At 60.7% G+C, this 27,846-nt stretch overlaps 2 protein-coding genes across 5 annotated transcripts in view; both read right to left on the reverse strand.

Moving 5' to 3' along the window:
• The window catches only part of SBNO2 (strawberry notch homolog 2), a 69,794-nt gene that overhangs the window by 11,844 nt on the left and 30,104 nt on the right, over positions 1 to 27,846 (reverse strand). For 2 of the 4 annotated variants that reach the window (XM_055248260.2, XM_063620597.1), the window contains exons 1-10: positions 12,520 to 12,729; positions 8,451 to 8,612; positions 4,547 to 4,627; positions 4,139 to 4,244; positions 3,499 to 3,650; positions 3,262 to 3,395; positions 3,097 to 3,187; positions 2,768 to 2,911; positions 526 to 643; positions 141 to 246 (exon numbers count right to left, since the gene is read on the reverse strand). In XM_055248260.2, coding sequence (XP_055104235.1) covers positions 141 to 246; positions 526 to 643; positions 2,768 to 2,911; positions 3,097 to 3,187; positions 3,262 to 3,395; positions 3,499 to 3,650; positions 4,139 to 4,244; positions 4,547 to 4,627; positions 8,451 to 8,612; positions 12,520 to 12,627 — 1,202 coding nt within the window. In that variant the 5' untranslated portion in view covers positions 12,628 to 12,729. Of the gene's footprint in view, positions 1 to 140; positions 247 to 525; positions 644 to 2,767; positions 2,912 to 3,096; positions 3,188 to 3,261; positions 3,396 to 3,498; positions 3,651 to 4,138; positions 4,245 to 4,546; positions 4,628 to 8,450; positions 8,613 to 12,519; positions 12,730 to 27,846 lie in introns of those variants that run through there. The other 2 variants (XM_055248259.2, XM_055248258.2) reach the window with 1 other exon arrangement.
• On the reverse strand, positions 24,598 to 26,805 carry LOC134733003 (uncharacterized). The gene is made up of 2 exons (XM_063620601.1): positions 25,947 to 26,805; positions 24,598 to 25,878 (listed from the first exon to the last, which is right to left on the reverse strand). Exons 1-2 carry the CDS (start codon positions 26,321 to 26,323, stop codon positions 25,635 to 25,637), a joined length of 621 nt encoding a protein of 206 aa, XP_063476671.1. The 5' UTR covers positions 26,324 to 26,805; the 3' UTR covers positions 24,598 to 25,634.

The following is a 27,846-nucleotide window of genomic DNA, read 5'->3' on the forward strand; positions in this document are numbered from 1 at the left end:
GCAGTGAAATGAGCGACCCACATTCAGCACCTCTGCGTGCTGGGGAAGCACACGTGGCAGTGCCAGGCCTTGGGCTGACGGGCCCGAGGCCTCCTCCCCACCCCCCGCCGCCCCTCCACGTGGGCGGGAAAGGCACTCACCTCTTCTCGATGGCGTGCAGGAACTCCTCAAAGTTCCGGAAGGGTGTGCCCTCGCCCCAGATACCCAGGCGGTTCATGTAGATCATGTTCCGAGGCTCAGAGGCACCTGTGGGGGAAGCTGCCGTCAGCTCCCCAACCTAGGAGGGCCCGGGGGCTGGGTCAGGGGCCGACTAAGTTGGGACCGCCCGATGAGGGGCCCCGTGGGGTTGGAACCATGGGCCTGAGGAGAGCCAGTGCGGCCTTGGGACAGGTGCAGAGGTGCCCCAGTGTCCGAGGAGGAGCAAGGTGCAGATGGAGGCTCAGCACGTGTGTGGGATACCCCTTCGCGGGGACAGCCGAGCAGAAAGACTGGTGGGTGGGTCACGTGGGAGCTGCGCTGCCCCACCTGTGGCACTGGCGTAGACCACGCGGGCCAGGGGCAGCTTGTTCTGCAGGTCTAGCACGGCCTTGCCCATCTTGGTGGAGCCAGCGTTCTTGGCTTTGTGACACTCATCGAACACGATCTGGGGCACGTGTGGGTTAAGGAGTGTTCTGAAGGATGGGGGTGACCCCAGGAGCTCAGGTCCTGACCACCTGAGACCCCACCTTCCTGGTGGGGGGCAAACACCCATGCGGCTGAGAACTCCACAAGGGAAGCCCAGGTTGGAGTGGCAGCCAGCTACCACGGGGGTCGGGCGGGCGGGCGGGTGGCCCCCACACGACCACTAGATCGATGTGGCCTGGGATGGCTCCTCCCAGACTCTAAACAACACACACCGAGGATGGGGCCTCCGGCGAGGAAGGGTGGGCTCCCTAAACCATGATATGGCAGGACGTTGCCATCGGAGGAGGGTACCTGGAACCTGTTTTCTTTTTTTTTTGAGACAAGGTCTTGCTCTGTCACCCAGGCTGGAGTGCAGTGACACAATGTCAGCTCACTGCAACCTCTGCCTCTCGGGTTCAAGTGATGCTCCTGCTTCAGCCTCCCAAGTAGCTGGGACTGTAAGTGTGTGCCACTACCACAGCTGGCTAATTTTTGTAGTTTTGGTAGAGACAAGGTTGGCCGTTTGGTTGGCCAGACGGTCTCAAACTCCTGACCTCAAGTGATCTGCCTGCCTCAGCCTCCCAAAGTGCTGAAGTGCTGTGATTACAGGTGTGAGCCACCGTGCCTGGCCCTAATTCTAATTTTTTTTTTTTGAGACGAAGTCTCCCTCTGTCACTAGGCTGGAACGCAGTGGCGCGATCTCAACTCACTGCAACCTCCGACTCCCTGGTTCAAGCGATTCTCCTGCCTCAGCCTCCTGAGTAGCTGGGATTACAAGTGTGCACCACCATGCCCGGGTAATTTTTGTATTTTCAGTAGAGACGGGGTTTCACCATATTGGCCAAGATGGTCTGGAACTCTTAATTTTTTTTTTTTTTTAGATGAGACACAGTCTCACTGTGTCGCCCAGGCTGGAGTGCAGTGGCGCAATCTCGGCTCACTGCCACCTCTGCCTCCCGGGTTCAAGCGATTCTCCTGCCTCAGCCTCCCGGGTAGCTGGGATTACAGGTGCCTGCCACTACGCCCAGCTAACTTTTGTATTTTTAGTAGAGACGTGGTTTCACCATGTTGTCCAGGTGGTCTCAAACTCCTGACCTCGTGATTCGCCTGCCTCAGCCTCCCAAAGTGCTGGGATTACAAGCGTGAGCCACTGTACCCGGCCACGTTCTTAATATTTTAAGACGAAAGAAAGCAAGTTCCAGGAAGGCAGTCTAAGGAAGGAAAACTGGGAGAATACAAATTAAATAGCCGGCCCTGCCGCCACGCAGCAGCTCAGCGAGGTATGATCTCAGGGTTATCACTATTCCGTAAATTGTTGCATAGATTGTTCAGCCGGGTGCCAAAGACACCAGCAGTCTCCCGTTCTGTTTCAGGCCAGTCTGAATGTTCTGTGTCTCAGCGTTAACTGAACAGCAAAGCCATGGCATGTCCTGGGCATGAAGTGGATGCTGCAGGCCAACGTCCCTCCCTTATCTGAGCCTGTGCTCCCAACACCCCAACACCCAAGGTGCACCCTGCAGGGCCAAGCACCAGGGCTGAACCTGGCCAAGGGGTGCCCTGCTGTGCCTTTGCTGCTAACTGTCCTGGGTCTCCTGTGGGGGAGCCCCTCTGAACCGCAGCCTGCCGACGGGAGCCCTGGGATGCTGGCGAGTGAACTGTGCCCACCACACTATCAGCTGGGGTTGGCACCTCCCTGCCTTGGGGAGCAGCTCAGTGGCCACCCTCTGCCCAAGGCATCATGGCAAACATCATGACCACATCTATGGTCACTCATCCCACTTATTAGAACCAAGAAACCAAGCCAGAGCCCTGTGGTGAATGATGATGGTCACTTGTGTGGTACCCACAGGACCAGCCTCCCAGGACCAGAAAAGTCTTTTATCTGGAGTCCTAAACCCTGAGCAAAGCTGGGGGCTGGGTGGCCACATCCAGGATAGTGAGCTCCAGTGGCCTCCAGCCCTTCCCCAGCCCCATCCCTCCCCTCCTACCCCCATCCTGCCCTCCTCTCCCCCGAATCCCACCCCTCCTCTCCCACTCCTCCATCCTCCCTTCCCCTCCGACTCCCTATCCGGCCCTCCCCTCCCAACTGCCCCCAGCAGGATACGACGCCCTCGAAGGCCTCCCCGCACCAGTCCAGGATCTGCCGGAGGCGAGTGCGGTGCTGGCCGCCGGCCTGGCTCTCCCCAATCAGGGCGGAGTAGGTGGCGAAGAGGACGCCCTCTGAGGTAGTCGTGTCGCCGTACTTGATCTGGGGACGCACAGAACAGGTGTGGGATGGGGCCCTGGCTCAGCAGGCTCTGGACCTGGGTCTCCCTATCTGTAGGGGTGCTGGGCAGAGCCTGCCCTGGCTGCCGGCCCACCCAGCTGAGCAGCCCCCACTTTGCAGGGCACGGTCCCCAGCTTGCTCCCTACTTTGCCGAGCACAGCCCCTACCTTGCTGAGCGCGTGCACCGCGATGCCCGTGGCTTCGATGTCCCGCAGGTCGCGTTCCGCGTCGTACTTGAGGTCGTTGGAGACGCTGAACCTGCGGGGTGGGGGTGTCAGGGGCGCCCACCCTTCCCCCTCGCCCCCCGCCCCCCGCCCCAGGCAGGGCCTCACCACAATGCTTTCTTCCGGCCACGCAGGTGGTTCTCCAGGATGACTCCGGCCACCGTCCGGCCTTTGCCCACGCCGGCCCCGTCGCCGATGAGAAAGCCCGCGCGCTGCCCGCTGGGGAGCAGGACCTCGTGTTGCTGTGGCCGGAGGGCAGGCGTCAGGGCCTGGGGGCGCCGGCCCCGGCCCCTCCCCAGGGGCCTCGCGGACACGGGCTGGGCTGGGGTGGGGACATGCAGTCACCTGGCAGGCGTAGGTGATGGCCTCTAGCTGCAGGGCAGACAGGGCCCCACTGTCCGAGGGCAGGGCCAGGGTGTAGGTGATATCTGGGGGCGGGACGCTGGACAGTGTGCTGGTCTCCACCACGCGGTCTGGGTGCTGCTTCCCGATCTTGGCTGGAGGGGCAGGGACGGAGGGCAAGGTAAAGGGTATGGCCAAGGGGTGACCAGGGCCGGTTACGGCCCACTGGGCGGGTCTGGGGCGTGGCCAGAGCTGGTGGGGCAGCTTGGGGGCGTGGCCAGGACCTGCTGGGCGGGTCATGGGCGTGGCCAGGAATGCCTGGGTGGAGGAGTGGTCAGGGCTGGCTGGCTCAGGGGCGTGGCCACGGCCTGCTGTGTTGGTTGGGGGCGTGGCCAGCGGCTTGCAGGAGGGGCAAACGCATAAAAATCCTCCCAGTGCCTCTGAGGTTCCTTTTCACTTCTCCCCTCTGCGAACCCCAGTTCTGTATAAGCCTGGATTGTAGAACCTGTCCCCAGGGCTGTCCGGCCCTCCCTGAAGTTTCACATTCCCCTGTGGGCTGTGTGGGCGGTGGTCACCTGCAGGGTCTCGGTCCCACAAAAGGGTTTGAACCTGTCCCAGGGCTGGGTGCAGCCGGGCCACTCACACTTGGACGGCACGTAGTCAGCATAGGTCTCTGTGTGCCCTAGCTCCTCCGCCTCCTCCTCCTCAGCCTCGTCCTCCTCCTCTGGCTGGCTCTGCACACTCTGCTCCTGCGTGCGTGGCGGGAGCTCAGCGGAGACTGCAGGCCTGAGCGGCCGTGGGCACTGGGCTCCCCCAGGGGCAGGGGCCAGGCTGACCATGGGCAGCTGAGTGACCCAGGGATGGGAGACGGCTCTGTCTGCCCCTGCAGCAAGGTGCTCCCCCAGGGCCTCCGTGTCCTCAGCTGTAAAATGGGGACTCCCAGCTTCTAGGCCGGCCAAGCACTCCCCACAATGGAGATGAGTGTGCTGAGCCCTCTCCGTAGGTCCCATGAGAGGGGAGGGGAGGGAGCTTTCGGCTGGGCCCAGCTCACCTGGTAGCTGACGAGAAGTGGGGTGCTGTGGGAGGGCAGAAAGTCCTCGAAGCCTGCAAACGGCCTGCTGAGCTGGAACAGCTGGAAGGGGAGCACGGATGTCGGCCCGGGCCGGACGGGACAGGTCACAGCTGGTGGGCCCTCACAGCCTGGCCACCAGAGGGAGGCTCCCCACTGCCCTGTCCTTGCTCCCCTTCCTCGCTCCCCAGGGCCCTGGGTCTTGCTCTCCTGCTGTTCTCAGGGTGACCCTGGTGCCTCCCAAGCCTCCCCAGTGGGCACCTCCCTGGGGCCTAAGGCTCGCTCCTCCTGGCCAGCACCTGGCTGCCTTCTCACTGATGCCCGACGTGCCTGCCTGGAGTGCCGGGGAGGAAGGTGCCCGGCTAGTTCTGACAGACAGCACAGCCTGGTCCCGTGGGAGCTGCCGGGAAGGCTGTGGACAGGGGTCTGACGGGAGTGAACCACTGTGCCAGCCCCATGCAGTGCAGAAGGCCCTCAGGGGCCTGGGAGACAAGGGGTTGGGAGCTCCCCGTCGAGGGGGAAGAGGAGACAGAGGCAGTGGGGGCGGGTGGGCCTGGGCCTTGTCCCTCACCCGATGGCTCCCAGCACACAGGGCGGGTAGCCCAGGGCAGCCCTGCACTCTCCAAGGACCCCTATGGGTGCAGTCCCTGAGGCCCCGCGAGGGCAGCAGCTCCTCTGTGAGGGATGGGGCAAAGACGCCTGCCACTGTAGTGACCAGAGGACACGTCCCATTGCGGCCCCACCCTGGGGAAAAGGACTGCCCGGAGCCTCATGCAGATTCACCAGGGTGGGCAGTGGCACTGTCCTCGGGCAGCTGACCCCAGGCCTGGGCAGCCAGGTGTGCCGGGCCTCTGGATGAGTCTGTGGCCCACCCGGGGGTCTCCGAACTGACTGGGCATGTAAAGCCTGTGAAGGAGGGGGTCAGGGAGGTGGTGTGGCCCGTCATGCCCACTGTCCAGACACCAACACTGAGACAGGATGGACCTCGGGACAGATGGCTGGGGGATGGCAGGGTCCAAACTAGGGTCTGTGTGATTCTGGAATATACCCATTCTTAAAAAGCAAAAATCGGCCGGGCGCGGTGGCTCACGCTTGTAATCCCAGCACTTTGGGAGGCTGAGGCGGGCGGATCACAAGGTGAGGAGATCGAGACCACGGTGAAACCCCGTCTCTACTAAAAATACAAAAAATTAGCCGGGCATAGTGGCGGGCGCCTGTAGTCCCAGCTACTCGGGAGGCTGAGGCAGGAGAATGGCGTGAACCCGGGAGGCGGAGCTTGCAGTGAGCCGAGATTGTGCCACTGTGCTCCAGCCTGGGCGACAGAGCGAGACTCCGTCTCCAAAAAAAAAAAAAAAAAAAAAAACAAAGCAAAAATCCTAACGGTAATACGAGCCATAAAAAATGTAAGCATGGGCAGGGTACAGTGGCTCACACCTGTAAATCCCAGCACTTTGGGAGGCCGAGACGGGTGGATCACCTGAGGTTAGGAGTTCAAGACCAGCCTGACCAACATGGAGAAACCCCGTCTCTACTAAAAATACAAAATTAGCCGGGCATGGTGGTGCATGCCTGTAATCTCAGCTACTAGGGAGGCTGAGGAGGCAAGAGAATCGCTTGAACCTGGGAGGTGGAGGTTGCAGTGAGCTGAGATCGCACCATTGCCCTCCAGCCTGGGCAACAAGAGCGAGAGACTCTGTCTTAAAAAAAAAAAAAAAAAAAGTGAGCGTGAAGAATTGGAAAGGGGAGAATCCCGGCTGGGTGCCTGGCTCAGGCCTGTAAATCCCAGCACTGTGGGAGGCAGAGGCAGAATGGACGAGATCTTTTGAGGCCAGGGTTCCAGACCAGCCTGGGCAACATGATAAAACCCTGTCTCTTTTTTTTTTTTTTTTTTTTGAGACGGAGTCTTGCTCTGTCGCCCAGGCTGGAGTGCAGTGGCGCAATCTCGGCTCACTGCAAGCTCCGCCTCCCGGGTTCACGCCATTCTCCTGCCTCAGCCTCTCCGAGTAGCTGGGACTACAGGCGCCCGCCACCGCGCCCAGCTAATTTTTTGTATTTTTAGTAGAGACAGGGTTTCACCGTGGTCTCGATCTCCTGACCTCGTGATCCGCCCGCCTCGGCCTCCCAAAGTGCTGGGATTACAAGCGTGAGCCACCGCGCCCGGCCGATAAAACCCTGTCTCTACAAAAAATACAAAAATTAGCCAGGCGTGGTGTTGTGTGCCTGTGGCCCCAGCTACTCGGGAGGCTGAGGCAGGAGGATCGCTTTAGCCCAGAAGGTCGAGGCTAAAATGGGCTGAGATTGCGCCACCACACTCCAGCCTGGGCGACAGAGTAAGATCCTGTCTCAATAAATAAATAAATAAATAAATAAGAGCATCTCTTTTAGACCCGGTCCGCCACTTGAACCCCAATGTCCTGAGATGGCTGAGGTTTCCGCCCAAGCCTGCCTGAGCCCCGGCCAGGTTCTCAGCAGTGTGTGGGAGCCACAGGGCTAGTGTTGCTAATGAACTGACTTCCACAGCTTCTGAGTTTTCTAACACTAGGAACACTCCCAAAGGTTTTCAAAGAAAGTGGAAGCGTGGCACAGGAAGGTTAAAAACCTGTACTCAGTTGCCCTCTCCTTTTTTTTTTTAAATTAACAAAACACAAAAAAACAGACGCCACGCGGGTTCCTGGAAGGCTGAGTCACCATTCCCGGTGGGTCTGGCGGGGCATTGGGTTTCAGATGCCCTCGTGCCGTCCACAGCAGGCCGGTCAGGCCCTGGCTTCTTTCCTCACGCCCTGCTGAGGACCTGTGAGCTAGCTGGGAGGGCACGGGCCCCGGCCTGGGTGAAATACTCCGCTGGGCCCTTGTGCCAGAGGGACCAAGCGTGAGCTGCCCACTGCAGCTGTGGGGCTCTCTGACGCTTCCTGCCTGGGCCCCCAAGCCTGTGAGTTCTGCTGCCCGGGCTGCACCCTTCCTGAGGGCCCGGGAGAGCGGCCTATGGGTGTGAGCCCAGCAGTGTGCCGGGAGCGTGGGGAGGCTGGCATGGGCCCTCACTGGAAGGCGCTCAGCCCCAGACACATGTCCAGCGTCCGCTCCCAAAGTCTAGAAGCTTCTCTCGTGGACAGGCCCGGATGGGGGAAGGGACTCCCCAGGCCTGGCTCCCGGCCATGCCTCCCTCACCAGACACCTCCACTGCGTGGCACTGGGGCACGGCTAGAGGCTAGGCCCGAAGAACCTGGGGGCCCTGCTGCCCTACAACCCCTGCTCTAGGCCTGGCCCACCCAGGTCTTTCAGGACTTCCTGGAGGCAAACCCCAGCCCCTCAGCCCCCAAGGACAATGTCCAACTCGCCACCCTGGGACACGATTCCACCAACCTCGCCCTCTCAGCTCCCCCCTAGCGGGGACACAGCCACTTCTGACCCAGGGCACCATGGGGCTGGATGCCACCACAGGTGCTGTTCCTCTGCCTGGACAGCCACGTTGCCTGGGCCCGCTGGGCGCTGCCTCTCCAGGGGGCCCTCCCTGACCACACTTCTCTGTCCCGTCACCTCCCTGTGCTTCTCTAGACCAGGGACTCCCCGGGTGCGGTGGACATGGGGCGGGATCTGGGCACTGCAGGGTGCTGGGCAGCGTCCTGGCCCCCCCCCCAACTCCATGCCAGGAGCACCACCCAGATGTGGTAGCCACAGATGTCCTGGACATCACCTTCTGCTATTCAGGACACAAGAAGACCCTCACCTAACCACCTCATCCATGGCCACGGACGGCGTCGAGAGTGACAGGCACAGCCATCAGCACGCAGAGTGGGGGAGACTGAGACCTCGTTGGACCCTGTGGGTCCTGGGCTGGGGAGGCCACGCTGGTGGATCGGGGCTGGCTGGGGGCACCAGGTGCACTGACCTTATCGTGGGTGGAGGGGGCAGGGTTATCATCCCAGATGGTGGACACCTGGTTGAGGCTGTCGGCCGGCAGGAAGTCGGGCGTGTCCACGATGTCCGACAGGGAGTCCACGGACGAGGAGAAGATGGAGATGTTGGAGAAGTCCTCAAAATAGGAGGAGTCCTGGAAGACAAGGCCAGGCCCGGTGAGGGGGAGACGGGAGACACCACGGCCCTCCACGCACTGGAGCACGTCGGGGTGGGAGACACCACAGCCCTCCCGGGTTCAAGCAATTCTCCTGCCTCATCCTCCCAAGTAGCTGGGTTACAGGTGTGCGCCACCATGCCCGGCTAATTTTTTTGTAATTTTACTAGCGACGGGGTTTCACCACGTTGGCCAGCCTGGTTTTGAACTCCTGACCTCAAGTGATCCGCCTGCTCCAGCATCTAAAAGTGTTGAGATTACAGGCATGAGCCACCATGTGACAGAGCGAGAGAGTAAGACTCCGTCTCAAAAAAGAAAAAAATAAACAAGCAATGGGTGAGAAACACCAGCCCTCAGGGCCACGCAGGACGGCGTCCGACTTCTGCAGCACCTGAAGGGCAGTGATGCTGCAGGAACTCTGAGCAGCTCGGGGCTGGGGTGAGCCTGGTGCCACGCCCAGAGGTGGGGCTCGCCATGGGGATCACACATACACACGCACTGCCCAGTGGAGGAGATGCATGTACATCATTTCATTTTTTTTTTTTTTTTTTTGAGACGGATTCTTGCACTGTCGCCCGGGCTGGAATGCAATGGCGTGATCTCGTCTCACTGCAACCTCCGCGTCCCAGGTTCAAGCGATTCTCCTGCCTAAGCCTCTCGAGTAGCTCGGATTACAGGCACATGCCACCACGCTCAGCTAATTTTTGTATTTTTAGTAGAGACAGGGTTTCACCGTGTTAGCCAGGCTGGTCTCGAACTCCTGGTCTCAGGTGATCTGTCCACCTTGGCCTCCCAAAGTGCCGGGATTACAGGCGTGAGCCACTGTGCCCGACCACATGTGATGTCTCACGCATGTAATCCCAGCACTTGGAGGCCAAGGTGGAAGATTGCTTGAGTCCTGGAGTTCAAGATTCGCCTGGACAATAGGGCGAAACCCCATTTCTACTAAAAATACAAAAATTAGCTGGGTGTGGTGGTGCATGCCCGTAGTCCCAGCTACTCGGGGCGCTGAGGTGGGAGAATTGCTTGAACTCAGGAGGCAGAGGTTGCAATGGGCTGAGATCGTGCCATTGCACTCCAGCCTGGGCGACACAGGGAGACTCCGTCTCAAGAAAAACAAACAGAAAAAAACCAGGCATGTCGAGGGGGCACTGTCTCTCCCTGAAAGCTGTGGGTTCCGTCCCCCTCACCTGGCTCAGCTTTGCCCACTGCCCACCCTGTCAGACCCAAGCACCTGGGCACTGATCACTAGGGACCTTCAGGAACCTGCCCCCAGAGACCCCCGGGACAGAGGTGTCCATGCTGCCCGTCTGAGGCCCAGAGCCAGGTAGGGTGCAGCCCCCCACCCCAGGAGGGTAGGAGCCCCACCTCCCAGGGCCTCTGGAGGCCCCGATCGGCAGGGTTGGGGAGCATTCGCCCCACTGAGGCCCACAAGGGCCCTCCGGACACTGCCCACCCAGGTTGCAGAGGGCCTGGTCACGCTGACCTGTGGCCCGGACCCTCCGTGGAAGCATTTCCCAGGCAAGGTCAGGGGCTTCTGAGTTGGTCAAGGCCCAAGCGGGGGTGAGTTGCTACCGGGTCCAGAACCGCCCAGGCCTTGGAGGTGCGGGGAGCGCAGGCGGAGCGGAGGAGGGCTCCCCAAACCCAAATGCGTGGGCCACACAGTGAGTCCTTCCCCGGAGCTCAGCGTGGACAGAGGGAAGGGACCTCAGGCAGAGACACCCGCCCCACGCCCTCACCAGGTGCCCTCGGCCCAAGAAGACAGGACCACAGGGTCCTCCCACCCAAGGTCCTCCCCCCAAAACTCCTGCCCCAGGCAGAGGAAACACCAGCCCGACTACTCCAGGGCATCCACAGCACCCGAACAGCCCCAGGACCGCCCAGTGCGCCTGAAACACAGGCCTCTGAGAAACCATCACAGCCCAGAGGGGCCTGAGGAGATGCCTGAACACCACGTGGGGTCCTGGGCACGAAAGGACATGGGGGAAACTGAGGCAATCTAAGCAAAGCGTGGGCCTCAGGAGTTCACGGTGGCATATGGATGTTGGTTCATCAGCTGTGACAGCCACAGACGGGACACAGAACAGCAGGGAGCCCAGGAGTGGGGGCGCGGGGACTCTCTGCACTGTCCCTGCAGCTTTTCTGTCATTCTAAAACAGTTTGAAAAGTTAAAGTCAAGTCGGGCGGGGGGGCTCAAGTCTGCTACTCAGGAGGCTGAGGCAGGAGGATCGCTTGAGCCCAGTTGGTCGAGGCTGCAGTGAGCTATAATTGCGCCACTGCACGCCAGCCTGGGAGACACAGCGAGACCCTATCTCAAAAAAAAAGTTAAAGTGAAGCAGGGCATAGTGGCTCACGCCTGTAATCCTAGTGTTTTAGAGCCAAGGTGAAAGGATCGCTTGAGCCCAGGAGTTCAAGACCAGCCTGGGCAACACAGCAAGACTCCATGTCTACAGAAAGTTTAAAACTTAGCTGGGCATGGCAGCATGTGCCTGTAGTCCCAGCTACTCAGGAGGCTGAGGTGGGAGAATTGCTTGAACCCAGTTGGCGGACGTTGCAGGGAGCCGAGATCGTGCCACTGCACACCAGCCTGGGTGACAGAGCAAGTCCCTGTCACAAAAATAAATAAATAAAAGTGAAAGTCTAATAATGACGGAGTGCTTGCAGCTTTCAGGCTCCAAGAACACAGCCTCGAGGCCCTGCCCTGCTCCCCGTCCGGTCCTTCCCAGCACAGCACACCCCACCAGGTACATGAGCCCTCGAAGCCTTCACCTCTAGCAGGTGCCCTCAGCGATTAGGGACAGAGGGACACGGGGTTCCCAGGGCTGGCCCTGTTCACATGTGGGAAGCTGAACGGAGCCAGGCCAGCTCCCCCCACAGTGGCTCCGTCCTCTGCCCACATCTGGATTTGACTCCTAGCAGCCACCAGCTGACCTCAGAGACAGCCTAAGTCCCACCCATGCCTGTGTGTCCCTCCACAGCCCCTCCAGGCCGGCCCAGGCTCCTGCATCCTTCACCACATGCCCCACCCACCCTCCAGCCTCAGCTCAGTGGACCTAGTGCCTCCCCAGGGAACCGGGCCCCTCTGTAGTCTGCAGTGAGGACAAGCACCAAGGCCCCCCAGGGGTGACACTTGCACCCCTCCCCACCACCCCCAGTTCTGGGGCCCCAGGGAGGGCCGGGGCTGCCTGCTCTGGTTCTTGTCTCTGTAGCATTTCAGGAGCCCTGGGCTGAGGCGGGGAGCTGGCAGGACCTGGCTCTGCCCCCTTCAAAAGCAGCAGACACAGCTCCTCCTGCCCTGGACAGCCAACTCCAGACCTGACTCCAGACCTGATGTGCTGCCGCCGCCCTGTGCTCCAGGACCCATGGGGAGCCACAGAGCCACAGGGATTTGCTCGCCTGCGCCACCAGAGCCAGCCCTGACCAGGCCCACCCAGCCCCCACTCCCTACGAGAGCCCCATAAGACACCCAGAGCCCCTCCACCTGAGGCTTCTCCAGAAGAAAGCCACAGCTCTGGGCCCTACCCCAGGGGCAGAAGGAGGGGGACGCAGCCCTCCCAACAGCCACTGCCACTGTCACTGAGGGCCCCCGTCGGGCGGGGCTGAGCCCGACCCCCCCCCACTCCGCTCGGGTCCCCCAGCCTACGCACAGGGCGCCGCTCCCAGCCCGAACTCTGAAATCTCTGCCTCGGAACCTGCCGGCAGATTCCCTCTCACTGCCAGAAGAGACGGACGGGGCGGGGCGGGGATTTTTTAGAGCCTGGCGGCCTCGGACTCTAGGATGAGATGCCGGCTGCTCCGGCAGGTGGCCGGGCCATCCTGAATGGGGGTCCCACCTCCCAGACCCCTGCCCCCGAGGGCCTCGCCCGCCCCGGGAAGGTAGTGTTACCTTGTTCAGAGCTTCGAACTGCAGCCAGAACTGCAGCTGGGACATGGTCCCGGAGCTCGGGGGGCCAGGGGTCCCCCTGGAAGCGCTGCCGGGGAGCGGCTCCCTCATGACCGTGGCAGCAGCCCCAGCATTGGATCGGCCGGGGCGGACGGGGGTGGCTCTCCGCCCGGCTGCATTTGCATGTCGGTTTAGTCACCGCCGCCGGCGCCTACTTCCTCTAAGGCCGGGGATGACTTTCAGGAAATGATGCCGGCCCCGTAAGTCAGGGCAATTACTGGCAGCGCGAGGAGAATTACTGTACGGGGCGGATCTGCCACAGGCGCTGTCAACACGCACCCCCACCCGTGCCCCGCTGCAGGACCGGCCCCCTTTGGGGCACCCGGGGGACGAGCAGAGTGCCCAGGTGGGCATGGGCCTCGGTCTCCCCAGACTGCAGGGAGCTGAGTTCCGTTCCACGGGGACCAGCTGCTGTTCCTGGTGCCCCCAAACCACAGGCAGGGAAACTGAGGCCAGGACGGCCTCCCTTCACCCAGCACCCCACCCATGCCGATCGCACCTCAGGCCCTGCTGCGCCCCCCTAGGGCTCTCCCCACCCCACCTCTGCAGGCTGAGGTCCCCGAGAAGCCCCTGTCGCCGAAGCAAAGTCCCCTCCCTGCTCTTTCCCTGCTGTCCGTGCCCAGGGGGTTCAGCGGGCCCTGTGGCCTCCCCTGACCTGGGGCTGGCGGAGGGAGAGCTGAGCCTGGGCCCCTCCTCTCTAGGCTCTGGCCAGGCCCGGCCTCAGCCCCCTTGGCACAGCAGCGCAGGAACAAGCGGTAACGTCCTGGGAAAAGAACGTTCTTGCTTTGGTAGAAAACCAAGTGTCAATGATACACTTGCTGGGGCAACCCCGGGCCGCGAACCCGACGGCCGCCACACTCTTGCCGGCACTGTGAGCACCCTGGAGCATCACAGGGGCCCAGACACCGCGGGGCAGACACCTGATGGGGCCTCACACTGAGCCGCAGGCGGCCATTCTCGGTGTCTTTGGAGGAGCCGGGGAGGCCCCAGGGCCAGAGGGGATGGGAGGACGGCCGGGCTGGGGAGAAGACGGGCCCCATCTGCCTGTACTCAGCAACTGACGCGGCAGAGGCTGCATTTCCCAGGAGACCGAGGCCGAGACCGCGCAGGTGGCCACGGCTCCTCCTCTGTGAGGGGAGGAAGGGCCCGGCCCCGTGGCCAGGGGCCCTGGGAAAGAAGGAAACCGCCCCGAGAGGCCAGGGGAGCCCGTGGCTGGGCCGGAGGGGTCGGGACAGTTCTGGGCTTGTAGGACCCCCGCCAGGGCTCTGAGGGGAGGGTGGGACCAGGGGGCCCTCAAACCCTGTGGGCTCCGTCCCCTCGGGCTCACTCTGTTCTAGACCCTGAGGCCATGCGCCAGCCCCACTGGGGCCCCGCGACCAGGCACCAGCAGCAGCGGAGGCTGGTGCAGCCCGTCGCCCACACCCCTTGCCACGACCCATCACCTCCTGGAAGCTGGGCGACAACACGGGTCCCTGCGGCTGGGGCGATGGGCCCGCCTGCCAGGCACCCCGCCCACCAATGGAAAACAACCAATGGGGAGGAAACTCACAGAGCCGCTCAACCCAGCAGCCAATCACAGCCACCGCTCAACCCAGCAGCCAATCACAGCCACCACTCAACTCAGCAGCCAATCACAGCCACCACTCAACCCAGCAGCCAATCACAGCCACTCCCAGAGGCCTCTCCACGCAAAAAACCCACAACCACAAGTGCTGCTGAGGACGCGGGGCAGCCGCCTAGGAATCGTTCTGCAGCTCCTCAAAGAGGTGAATGGGGAGTAACAGTTAACCCAGCAACTGCATTCCCAGGTGCCATCAGGAGGACCGACAGCTCACGAAAGCCTGAACCCACAGCTCACAGGTGGACCCACAGCCCACAGCACCCACAGCTCACAGGTGGACCCACAGCCCACAGGACCCACAGCTCACGGGTGGACCCACAGCTCATGGGTGGACTCACAGCTCATGGGTGGACTCACAGCTCATAGGCGCCTGGACCCACAGCTCACAGGTGGACCCACAGCCCACAGCACCCACAGCTCAGGGGTGGACTCACAGCTCACGGGTGGACCCACAGCCCACAGGACCCACAGCTCACGGCTGGACTCACAGCTCACAGGACCCACAGCTCAGACGCCTGGACCCACAGCTCACAACTGGACCCACAGCTCACGGGTGGACCCACAGCCACAGGACCCACAGATCACGGGTGGACCCACAGCCCACAGGACCCACAGCTCACGGGTGGACCCACAGCCCACAGGACCCACAGCTCACGGCTGGACTCACAGCTCACAGGACCCACAGCTCAGGCGCCTGGACCCACAGCTCACAACTGGACCCACAGCTCACGGGTGGACCCACAGCCACAGGACCCACAGATCACGGGTGGACCCACAGCCCACAGGACCCACAGCTCACGGGTGGACTCACAGCTCACAGGACCCACAGCTCAGGCGCCTGGACCCACAGCCCACAGGACCCACAGCTCACGGGTGGACCCACAGCCACAGGACCCACAGATCACGGGTGGACCCACAGCCCACAGGACCCACAGCTCACGGGTGGACCCACAGCCACAGGACCCACAGCTCACGGGTGGACTCACAGCTCACGGGTGGACCCACAGCCACAGGACCCACAGCTCACGGGTGGACCCACAGCCCACAGGACCCACAGCTCACGGGTGGACCCACAGCTCACGGGTGGACCCTCAGCTCACGGGTGGACCCACAGCTCATAGGCGCCTGGACCCACAGCTCATGACAGCCTGGCTCCCGCAGCGCGGTCACCCACGGAGGAACAGAGCCAGCACCGTGAGGCCATCCACACACTGGAACACGACCCAGCCATGAAAAGGAGAGGGGCTCTGACCCAGGCCACAGCACGGATGCACCTTGAGGACATCACACTCAGTGAGAGACGCCAAACACAGAAGGCCACGCAGTGTGTGAGGCCATTTCTATGAAATGTCCTGTCCTGAACAGGAATCCACAGACAGGAAAAGCATTCAGGTTACCAGGGGGTGCGGATGGACCGGGGAGTGACAGCTGATGGGAACGGGGCTTCCTGTGGGGTGATGGAATGTTCTGGAACTAGACAGAGGTGGTAGTTGCACAACTCTGTGAAAATACTTTTTTAAAGTGTGGATTTGGGGCGGTGGCTCACGCCTGTAATCCCAGCACTTTGGGAGGCCAAGGTGGGCAGATCATGAGGTCAGGAGTTCGAGACCAGCCTGGCCAGCATGGTGAAATCCTGTCTCTGCTAAAAATACAAAAATTAGCTGGGCGTGGTGGCGGGTACCTGTAATCCCAGCTACTCGGGAGGCTGAGGCAGGAAAATTGCTTGAACCCGGGAGGTAGAGGTTACAGTGAGCTGAAATCGTGCCACTGCACTCCTGCCTGGGCGACAGAGCAAGACTGTCTCAAAAAAAAAAAAAAAAAGGTGGATTTGGCCGAGCGTGGTGGCTCACACCTGCCATCCCAGCGCTGTGGGAAGCTGAGGTGGGCGAATGGCTTGAACCCAGGAGTTCAAGACCAGCCTGGGCAACACAGTGAGATCCCATCTCCACAAAAAATACAAAAACCAGCTGGGCATGGTGGCAGGCACCTGTGGTCCCAGCTGGGCATGGTGGCCGGCACCTGTGGTCCCAGCTGCTCAGGAGGCCATGGCGGGAGAATCACTTGAGCTAGGGAGGTGGAGACTACAGTAAGTTATGATCACACCACTGCACTCCAGCCTGGGCAACAGAGCAAAACACTGTCTCAAATAAATAAAGTGGATTTTATGGCATGTGAATTTTGTCTCAGTTTTTAAAAGACCTGAAAAGCAACGAAACACAGAAAGAACAAGCACAGACTCCGACTTGCTCCCCAGGCCCCAGTGTGACAGCGCAGGCCGGGGTCCCTAGAGCAGGTCAGGCTGAGGATAGGGGTGCACCGCCTAGGGACCTGCTGGGCACTACCCCCACCCACCTCCAGGACCCTGCGCCCAGTCCTGGGCTCCCATGGCCCAGTCTCTCCCTCTGCCTCTGTCCAGGGTGCACCCCTCACTGACCAGTCCCGCGGCAATGCTGACCAAGGGCTCCGTGTAAGCCTGGCTGAGTGCCCGCTGCCCCAGCCCTCAGAGGAACCCTGCCCTGCATTACAGTGAGGGAAATAGGCAACGGGGATGGGAGGGGCTCCTCCTGGAGGGGGCTGGGGGGCAGATAGAGAGAAGAGGCTTCCAGGTGGTCGTGGGACACAGGTGGCACTTCCTGGACACTGCCAGTCTTTGGTGGCTGGGAGAAGGGCCCCTCAGCAGGCCTGGTCACTAGAGTGCCCCGTGCAGAGCTGAACTGTGTCCCCAAAATGGTATGATCACGTCCTGGCGCCTGGAAGCTGTGTGTGTGTGGCCTTATTTGGGAATCCGGTCCTCGCAGATGTGAGTGGTTAAAAAAAAAAAAAGGCCGCACTGGCCGAGGGGGTGATCCGTGCCTGGTGTCCTCATACGAAGGAGACACAGTCCTGGGGAGGAGGCCATAGGACACAGAGGCAGAGATCCCAACCGTGCGGCCACAGCCAGGGGATGCCCGGATTCCCTCGATGCTGGAGGGGCCGGAAGGAGCGCGGCCCTGTCCGCACCTTGACTTTGGACTTCCGGACTCCAGGGCTGGGAGGGGACAGAGTCCTGGCCTTTGAAGCTGTGTGTGCTGCTTCCTCACGGCAGCCCTGGGAGGCTGGCACGGCTCCCCAGGAAACTGGGCTCCCTTGTGTCAGGGTTCCAGCCAGGTGCCTGGTATGGGCCCTGGGGCCGCCGCCTCAGTGCCTTCTGGCGCTGCAGCTGGGCAGGGCCGAACCCTGGCGCACGGCTTCCTGCTGAGTCTCCCTCTCTAAGGCTGTCTGTGGGTGGCTCTGCTGGCCCCTCCTGCACCTGCCCAGGCCCTGGGCGGAGGCTCCTCCTCCCGGGGGCTATGGCCTCAGCACAGACCAGGGGACAGAGGTGGCTCCTCTTGGCCTTGGCTGGGTGTGAACCAAAGGCTTCCTGTAAGAAATCCCTCTGTCCCTCTCCCTCCCTCACTCCCTCTCCCTCCCTCACTCCCTCTCCCTCCCTCACTCCCTCATCTCTCTCCCTCTCCCTCCCTCGCTCCCTCATCTCTCCCTCTCCCTCCCTCGCTCCCTCATCTCTCTCCCTCTTTTTTGCCCAATGCCAGTAACTGTGGGGGCTCCATGGTGCCAGGTGGGCCGAGACCTCCGACGCCTGCTAAAATGCATCTGCAGAACAGTCAATGCCACCTGCCTCCCTGCCTGAAAGCAGCCAGAGTTTGCAAAGCGCTTTTCTGAGCCATGAGCTCATCCTGAGCTTCCCAGAAGCCCCCAGGCTGCCAGGCAGAGAGTTGTTACCGGACAGCTGTGTTCCCGATGGTCCCTGCAGCCCTGTGGGGACCCGGGACGGATGCCTGGCAGGTGGAGATGTCCTTGAAGGACAGGTGGTGGGCAACGGGGCAGCACCTGGGGAACAGGGATGGGTTGTGTGCGCCGAGAGCCCCAGGAGCCCAGCAGAGACGCAAGGGATCTGGGTGATGTCGGGAGGGGTGAAGGAGTACCCCCACCCCAGGAACAGGCAGCAAGGGATGGGTGAGGGGCAGTGAGGCGAGCAGTACCTGGGGAATGTCCTGTGCAGGGGTACAGGCTAGGGAGAGCTTGGGCTGGGGTGTGGTGGGGAAGAGCCCAGAAGAGGCGCCGGGGACTGCCCTGGGGGACACTCACCCCATGCAGGAACAGGCGCCGGAGAGCCTGGGGGTGGGGCCACGAGGCTGGGCTGGGCCTGGAGCAGGGGACCCACGGGAGGCTCTGGGCGCGGAGGGTGGGCTGCAGCACCGAGGGCCCCTTATCCACAAGCAGGAACCCAACACCCCCCAGCCAGACCCAGTCATGCCTGGAACACACAAACACGGACCTGCATGTGGACACTGCTAACCGATTCACAGCTGCTGCCAACCCACACCTACTCCTGGGTATGCGCCCGAGAGAAACGAAAACGTGTCCACTTGGAGCTTTGCACCCGTGCTCATGGCAGCACAACTCATGACAGCCACGGGTGGAAGCAGCACAAGCGTCCATCACAGACACACGGACAGACACAGCAGGGCCTCCACGCGTCCATCACAGACACACGGACAGACACAGTGGAGCCTCCACGCGTCCATCACAGACACACGGACAGACACAGTGGGGCCTCCACACATCCCTCACGGACAGACACAGCGGGGCCTCCACGGGTCCATCACGGACTCATGGACAGACACAGTGGGGCCTCCACGCGTCCATCACAGACACACGGACAGACACAGTGGGGTCCTCTGTGCATCCATCACGGACAGACACAGTCGGCCCTCCACGCGTCCATCACGGACAGACACAGTCGGCCCTCCACGCGTCCATCACGGACAGACACAGTCGGCCCTCCACGTGTCCATCACGGACACACGGACAGACACAGTGGGGCCTCCACGCGTCCATCACAGACACACGGACAGACACAGTCGGCCCTCCACGCGTCCATCACAGACACACGGACAGACACAGTGGGGCCTCCACGCGTCCATCACAGACACACGGACAGACACAGTGGGGCCTCCACACATCCCTCACGGACAGACACAGCGGGGCCTCCACGGGTCCATCACGGACTCATGGACAGACACAGTGGGGCCTCCATGCGTCCATCACAGACACACGGACAGACACAGTGGGGTCCTCTGTGCGTCCATCACGGACAGACACAGTCGGCCCTCCACGCGTCCATCACGGACACACGGACAGACACAGTGGGGCCTCCACGCGTCCATCACGGACACACGGACAGACACAGTGGGGCCTCCACGCGTCCATCACGGACACACGGACAGACACAGTCGGCCCTCCACGCGTCCATCACGGACAGACACAGCCGGCCCTCCACGTGTCCATCACGGACAGACACAGTCGGCCCTCCACGCGTCCATCACAGACACACGGACAGACACAGTGGGGTCCTCTGCGCGTCCATCACGGACAGACACAGTGGGCCTCTCCACGTGTCCATCACAGACAGACACAGTGGGCCCTCCACACGTTCATCACGGACAGACACAGTGGTACTTGGTACCTCCACGCGTCCATCATGAACAGACACAGTGGGCCCTCCACGAGTCCATCATGGACAAACAAGGTGGGGCCCCTTCATGTGTCGGAACAGGGCTCAGCCATAATCAGGAGCCAGGCTCTGACGCAGCCATAGCTCGGATGTACCTTGAAGACGTCACGCTCAGTGAGAGACGCCAGATGCAGGAGGCCACGCAGTGTGTGATCCCGTTTCTATGAAATGTGCAGGACAGGCCAAGCCACAGAGTCAGGAAGGGGATGCGTGGGCGTCAGGGCTGGGGAGGGACGGGGAGTGACAGCTGACGGGGATGGGGCCTCCTCTAGGGGGACAATGATCTGAAATTAGAATTACATGGTGATGGCTGAACAGCTCTGGACTTTATAACAGCCACAGCATCGTTCATTTAGAAATGGGGACTTTGCTGTCACGTGAATTGAGTCTCAACTGAAAATAAAAAAGGGGCGGGGCACGGTAGCTCACTTCTGTAATCCCGGCACTTTGGGAGGCCGAGGTGTGCGGATCACCTGAGGTCAGGAGTTCGAGACCAGCCTAGCCAACATGGTGAAATCCCGTCTCTACTAAAAATACAAAAATTAGCTGGGCGTGGTATCACATGCCTGTAATCCCAGCTACTCCGGAAGCTGAGGCAGGAGAATCACTTGAACCCAGCAAGCGGAGGCTGCAGTGAGTTAAAATCATGCCATTGCACTCCAGTCTGGGAGACAGAGTAAGACTTTGTCTCAAAAATAAATAAATATGGTGCGCGCCTGTAATCCCAGCTACTCAGGAGGCTGAGACAGAAGAATCGCTTGAACCTGGGAGGCAGAGTTTGCCATGAGCCGATATAGATCACGCCATTGCACTCCAGCTTAGACACCAAAAGCAAAACTCCATCTCAAAACAAAACAAAACAAAAAACTAGAGAAAAAGAGAGACAGAGAAAGAAAATAAAGAAGAAATGCAGGCTGGGCACGGTGGCTCACACCTGTAATCCCAACGCTTGGGGAGGCTCAGGCAGGTGGATCACGAGATCAGGAGATCGAGACCATCCTGGCCAACACGGTGAAACCCCGTGTCCACTAAAAAATACAAAAAATTAGCTGGGCGTGGTGGTGGGCGCCTGTAGTCCCAGCTATTAGGGAGGCTGAGGCAGGAGAATGGCATGAACCCAGGAGGCGCTGGTTGCAGTGAGCCAAGATCGCGCCACTGCACTCCAGCCTGGGCATCAGAGTGAGACTCCAACTCAAAAAAAAAAAAAAAAAAAAAGGAATGCAGAGCCACATGCCCACAGAACCACAGTCTACCGGCACACCGCGGCGGGGGGCCCCACCAGGACACACGGGGCTGAGCCATCACCCACCAGGGACATTGAGCCCAAGGGCTTCGTGACAACCTGCAGACGGAAGGGTTAGCAGAAGTGAGGGGGGCCCTTCCTCCGAGCCAGGGTGGCTGGAGGGCCAGGCAAGGCACACACGTGACACCGCAGGAGTCCCGCGGCCCACAGGGGATGCCGGCAGCACGGGAAACAGCAGCAGCACCTGGCGCAGCGTGAGCCCCAGGGGTGGGGGTGGGGGTGGGGGTGGCTGGGGAGCAGGCGGAGAGCAGGGAAGCGGTGGGGGTCCCACACAGCCCCGGCCGTCAGCAGGAGAAGGCACACAGAAAACAGACAGACGCAGCAGGGATGCCCGCAGGCAGGACCCACGGGTGGAGGCTGCTGACCCCGCCCTGGGCAGGACCAGCCTCTGCACAGCCTTGAGTCCTCCCCCAGGCTGAGAGAAATCGGAACTGGATGGTGAAGGAACCCCACCCCGGCCGGGCGGCCAGAGTTACCACCATCAGCACAACACACGCAACGCCAGGCACTCCGGTCCACGCCGCGGTGTACATGGTGCCGTCTGTGGGATTCCTCCATCCAGTCAGGAGACAACCCCAGACAAAACCAACGGAGAGGAACTCTGGAGAAGATGCGCTCTGGAGAAGACGCATCCTGGAGAAGACGATCAACCCTCCCCTCAATGACCTCCCTCCCCGCCGCGATCAACCTTCACTCAATGACCTCCCTCCCCCAATCAACCCTCCCCTCAATGACCTCCCTCCCCACGATCAACCCTCCCCTCAATGACCTCCCTCCCCCCCGCGATCAACCTTCACTCAATGACCTCCCTCCCCCAATCAACCCTCCCCTCAATGACCTCCCTCCCCACGATCAACCCTCCCCTCAATGACCTCCCTCCCCACGATCAACCCTCCCTCAATGACCTCCCTCCCCACGATCAACCCTCCCCTCAATGACCTCCCTCCCCACGATCAACCCTCCCCTCAATGACCTCCCTCCCCACCATCAACCCTCCCCTCAATGACCTCCCTCCCCACAATCAACCCTCACTCAATGACCTCACTCCTCACGATCAACCCTCCCTCAATGACCTCCCTCCCCACGATCAACCCTCCCCTCAATGACCTCCCTCCCCACGATCAACCCTCCCCTCAATGACCTCCCTCCCCACCATCAACCCTCCCCTCAATGACCTCCCTCCCCACGATCAACCCTCCCTCAATGACCTCCCTCCCCACGATCAACCCTCCCCTCAATGACCTCCCTCCCCACGATCAACCCTCCCCTCAATGACCTCCCTCCCCACCATCAACCCTCCCCTCAATGACCTCCCTCCCCACAATCAACCCTCGCTCAATGACCTCCCTCCCCATGATCAACCCTCTCCTCAATGACCTCCTCCCCATGACCTCCCTCCCCATGATCAACCCTCACTCAATGACCTCCCTCCCCACGATCAACCCACCCCCAATGACCTCCCTCCCCACGATCAACCCTCCCTCAATGACCTCCTTCCCCACCATCAACCCTCACTCAATCACCTCCCTCCCCAGAATCAACCCTCCCTCAATCACCTCCCTCCCCAGAATCAACCCTCCCTCAATCACCTCCCTTCCCACGATCAACCCTCCCTCAATGAACTCCCTCCTCACGATCAACCCTCACTCAATGACCTCCCTCCCCACGATCAACCCACACTCAATGACCTCCCTCCCCACAATCAACTCTCACTCAATGACCTCCCTCCCCACGATCAACCCACCCCTCAATGACCTCTCTCCAGACAATCAACCCTCACTCAATGACCTCCCTCCCCACCATCAACCCTCCCCTCAACGACCTCCCTCCGCACGATCAACCCTCCCTCAATGAACTCCCTCCCCACAATCAACCCTCCCTCAATGACCTCCCTCCCCATGATCAACCCTCCCTCAATGACCACCCTCCCCACGATCAACCCTCCCTCAATGACCTCCCTCCCCACGATCAACCCTCACTCAATGACCACCCTCCCCACGATCAACCCTCCCCTCAATGACCTCCCTCCCCTGATCAACCCTCAATGACCTCCCTCCCCACAATCAACCCTCCCTCAATGACCACCCTCCCCACGATCAACCCTCCCTCAATGACCTCCCTCCCCACGATCAACCCTCACTCAATGACCACCCTCCCCACGATCAACCCTCCCCTCAATGACCTCCCTCCCCTGATCAACCCTCAATGACCTCCCTCCCCACAATCAACCCTCCCTCAGTGACCTCCCTCCCCCGATCAACCCTCACTCAATGACCTCCCTCCCCACAATCAACCTTCCCTCAATGACCTCCCTCCCCACAATCACCCTCACTCAATGACCTCTCTCCCCCCGATCAACCCTCACTCAATGACCTCCCTCCCCACGATCAACCCTCCCTCAATGACCTCCCTCCCAACAATCAACCCCCCCTCAATGACCTCCCTCCCCACAATCAACCCTCACTCAATGACCTCCCTCCCCACAATCAACCCTCCCTCAATGACCTCCCTCCCCACAATCAACCCTCCCTCAATGACCTCCCTCCCCACAATCAACCCTCACTCAATGACCTCTCTCCCCACGATCAACCCCCCCCAATGACCTCCCTCCCGACAATCAACCCTCACTCAATGACCTCCCTCCCCACCATCAACCCTTCCCTCAATGACCTCCCTCCCCACGATCGACACCCCCAATGACCTCCCTCCCCACCCATCAACCCACCCCTCAATGACCTCCCCCGCCATGATCAAACCTCCCTCATTGACCTGCCTCCCCACAATCAACCCTCACTCAATGACCTCCCTCCCCATGATCAACCTGCCCCTCAATGACCTCCCTCCCCACCATCAACCCACCCCTCAATGATCTCCCCCTCCACGATCAAACCTCCCTCAATGACCTCCTTCCCTACGATCAACCCACACCTCAATGGCCTTCCTCCCCACGATCAACCCTCCCCTCAATGGCCTTCCTCCCCATGATCAATCTGCCCCTCAATGGCCTCCCTCCCCAGGCCTTGAAGGCTCTCTAGCACAACCAACAGTGCTGAGGAGTCCACTGGCCCCAGGGAACTGCCCAGGTCCACGGCTCATCTGCTTTCTCTTGTTGCTCTGGCTGCCAGGAAACTCAGGGCTCAGGTGTATTAACAGTTACCAGGTGGATGAGCTGAGGTCAGGAGTTTGAGACCAGCATGGCCAACATGGTGAAACCCCGTCTCTACTAAAAATACAAAAATTAAACAGGCGTGGTGGCACACACCTGTAATCCCAGCTACTCAGGAGGCTGAGGCAGGAGAATGGCTCAAACTCGAGAGGCAGAGGTTGCAGTGAGCCGAGATCGCACCACCGCACTCTAGCCTGGGTGAAGGAGCAAGACTCTGTCTCAAAAAAAAAAGGCCAGGCACGGTGGCTCACGCTTGTAATCCCAGCACTTTGGGAGACGGGCAGATCACCTGAAGTCAGGAGTTCGAGACCATCCTGGCCAAAATGGAGAAATCCCATCTCTACTAAAAATATAAAAATTAGCCAGGCATGGTGGCGGGTGCCTGTAGTCCCAGCTACTTGGTAGGCCGAGACATGAGAATCGCTTGAACCCGGGAGGCGGAGGTTGCAGTTACCCAAGATGGCGCCACTACACTCCAGCCTGGGCAAGAGTAAGACTCGGTCTCCAGAAAAAAAAGTAGTGACCAGCTGACACGTTATGGCCTGTGGGGTTTACGTTCACCCTCACTCCCAGCCCAGGAACGGGTTCTCCCTACCAATCCCTCCCGGTTTATACAACAGCAGGAAACATTTGCAGGGAATGCACATATGCCACGGGTCACACGATGGCTTCGAATGGTGCCTCCGTTTCCCCTCGTTCCTGTGAAAAGCTACTGTCAACCTCATGGCTCCAACAAGCTGAATACGGTGGCTCACGCCTGTAACCCCCATGCTTTGGGAGGTTCAAGCAGGAGAATCGCTTGAGCCCAGAAGTTTGAGACCAGCCTGGGCAACACAGTGAGACCTCATTTCTACAAAACATAAAAAATTAGCTGGGCGTGGTGGTGCGTGCCTATGGTCCCAGCTACTGGGGAAGCTGAGATGGGAGCATAACTTGAGCCCAGGAGGTGAAGGCTGCAGTGAGCCGAGATTGCACCGCTGCACTCCAGCCTGAACAACAGAGCCAGACCCTGTCTCTAAAAATAAAAATTAAAAAAATACATAAATGAAACACACACTTATCCTCTCACAGTCTGGAGGGCAGAAGTTGTAACATCAAGGGTGGGCAGGGCAGGTCCCTCCCGGGGGCTCCAGGGGAAAACCCAGTTCCTGCCTTTCCAAGTGTCCAGAGGCACCCGCATCCCTTGGCTTGGGGCCCCTTCCTCCCCCTTCATGGCCACAGCGCAGGCTCTTCCTGTCTCTCTCTGGCTCTCACCCTCCCGCCTCCTCTCGTGAGGGCCCTGTGAGGACACTGGGTCTCCAGGTCACCCAGGACGCTCTCCCGTCTCGGGTCTGTCACTCAGTCCCATCTGCAGGTCCCGTCCGCCATGAGAGGCGACACGGCGACAGGTCCTGGGGATCAGGACGGGGACGTCTTAGGGGCTGTAACTGCGTGGCCAGCACATTTCCTTAGGTCTGAGTCGGGAGCAGAGGCTTCCGTGGCAGGCTGGGCTGCGCTGGGGGGCACGGCGCAAAGGGCCTCGAATGCCAGGTTCAGGTCTGGACTCCTTCCCGGCTCCGCAGAACCACGCGGCCCGGCCCACGGGCCTGGGCTGACTCCACCCGTGCCGGCCCACACTCAGCACCGCGGGACCACGCGTCCCGACCCACAGGCCTGAGCTGACTCACACCCATCCTGTCCCACACTCAGCACCGCGGGACCACGTGTCCCGTCCCACACTCGACACCGCAGAACCATGCGGCCCAGCCCACAGGCCTGGGCTGCCCCACACCTGTCCCGTCCTACACTCGGCACCAGGGTCAGACTTCCTCCAATGAAGTTCTGCCGCTTTAACAGGGAGATCTGGGTCCAAGCTGCCCCACACACGGACCTGGAGCGCAAGGCGGCTGTAGGCAGGGTGGGCAGAGAGCAGGGCGGGCAGTGCTCACAGAACCAACACTTGCTGGGTGGATGTGGTGTGCTGTGAAGAGGGGTCGTGAGCAGCCACAGTGACCAGCAGCAGTTAGATGCGGAGCAGACGAAGGGAGCACGGTGGCCCTGAGGGCTCCGGGCTGAACAGATGCAGCAGCAATTGTTCAGGAGGGGAGGAGCGGGAGAATTCATGAGACAGAGACGGAGACGGAGACAGAGACAGAGACAGAGACATGGAGAGAGACAGAGACAGGGAGACAGAGACGCAGAGACAGAGAGGGAGACAGAGACAGAGAGGGAGACAGAGAGACAGAGGCAGAGAGGGAGAGAGACGCAGCGGACAGGGAGACAGAGGCAGAGGCAGAGAGGGAGACAGAGACAGAGAGGGAGGCAGGCAGAGAGAGACTGAGAGGGAGGGAGACAGAGAGAAAGACTAGGAGCAGAGGGGACAGGGAGAGAGAGAGACAGAGAAAAGAAAGAGACAGGCCGGGCGTGGTGGTTCCCGCCTGTAATCCCAGCACTTTGGGAGGCCGAGGCGGCCGGATCACCAGAGGTCAGGAGTTTGAGACCAGCCTGACCAACATGGAGAAATCTTGTCGCTACTTAAAAAAAAAAAAAAAAAGCAAAATTAGCCAGGCGTGGTGGTGCATGCCTGTGATCTCAGCTGCTCGGAGGCTGAGGCAGGAGAATCGCTTGAACCTGGGAGGTGGAGGTTGCAGTGAGCCAAGATCATGCCATTGCACTCCAGCCTGGGCAACAAGAGCAAAACTCTGTCTCAAAAAAAAAAAAAAAAAAGAAAAGAAAGAGAGAAGACAACATAGAAAGAGGCAGAGAAGGGGTGAAAGAGAAGAAGGGGGAGGGGCAAGGACAGGCTGAGCCAGGGCTGGGGCTGGTAGGAAGGCAGTGGTGGTGAGGAAGAAGCCACCGCCATCAGACACACCCCGGGCTCCTCCCGTGTGTCCCCTGAAGGGTGTGGCACGGACGCCGGCCCTGGACAGGCGCCTCCCCTGCCTCAGTTTCCTCCTGTGTCTGGCTGGCATGGCGCAGCGGCTCACCACACCTTGGCCAAGACCAGATCACACAGGGGTCCAGGGCTACTGCGGGTGAGGACAGAGCCCCTGTGTGCACCCCGCTGACCAGCCCCAAGATGAGCAGGGGCGCCCCCTCCCCTGAACACAGCTGGTAGGCCAATTTCCAGGCCACACACTGGGGGCTACAGGACAGGAATCCACCCTCTTCCCGTCCCAGAGCCCAGGAGTCTGAGGTCAAGGTGTCTCAGGGATGCGCTCCCTCCCACGGCTCTGATCCGCCTCCAGCCCTGGGGCTCCAGACGAACCTGACCTGTGGCCACACGCCCCAGCCCCGCCTCCGGCGTCGCACCAGCTCCCCATCTCTCCTGTCTCTTCTAAGGACCCTTGTGGTGGATTTCAGAGCTACCTCATCTCATCTTGATCCTTACCCAATGACATCCAAAAAGACCCTACTTTCCAGGAAGGTCCCCTCGCAGACTCTGGGGAGGCGTACTTGACGGACCCAGTCACCCCAGCACAGACCCAGGGTCCAGCTGGCTTTGCCCCGCTCTGCTACGGCCCTGAGTGGGGAAAACTGGGCCCGGGGTCCACCCGGCAAGCGTTTGCAGGGCCTGGGTCTGGGTGAGCCCTGGGACCTGAATTGGCTCCATTCTGCTGCAGCCACACCTGACCACTTCTCTCTGG

The sequence above is a fragment of the Symphalangus syndactylus genome, chromosome 17, assembly GCF_028878055.3.
Source record: "Symphalangus syndactylus isolate Jambi chromosome 17, NHGRI_mSymSyn1-v2.1_pri, whole genome shotgun sequence".
Lineage (NCBI taxonomy): Eukaryota > Metazoa > Chordata > Mammalia > Primates > Hylobatidae > Symphalangus > Symphalangus syndactylus.

Coding starts and splice junctions, on each gene's coding strand:
- LOC134733003 (XM_063620601.1), bottom strand. CDS start 26,323: ATGAATTCTCCCGCTCCTCCCCTCCTGAACAATTGCTGCTGCATCTGT. Junction 25,879..25,946: donor CTGGGCCGCATGGTTCTGCG/GTGTCGAGTGTG, acceptor GGTGTGAGTCAG/CTCAGGCCTGTGGGTCGGGA.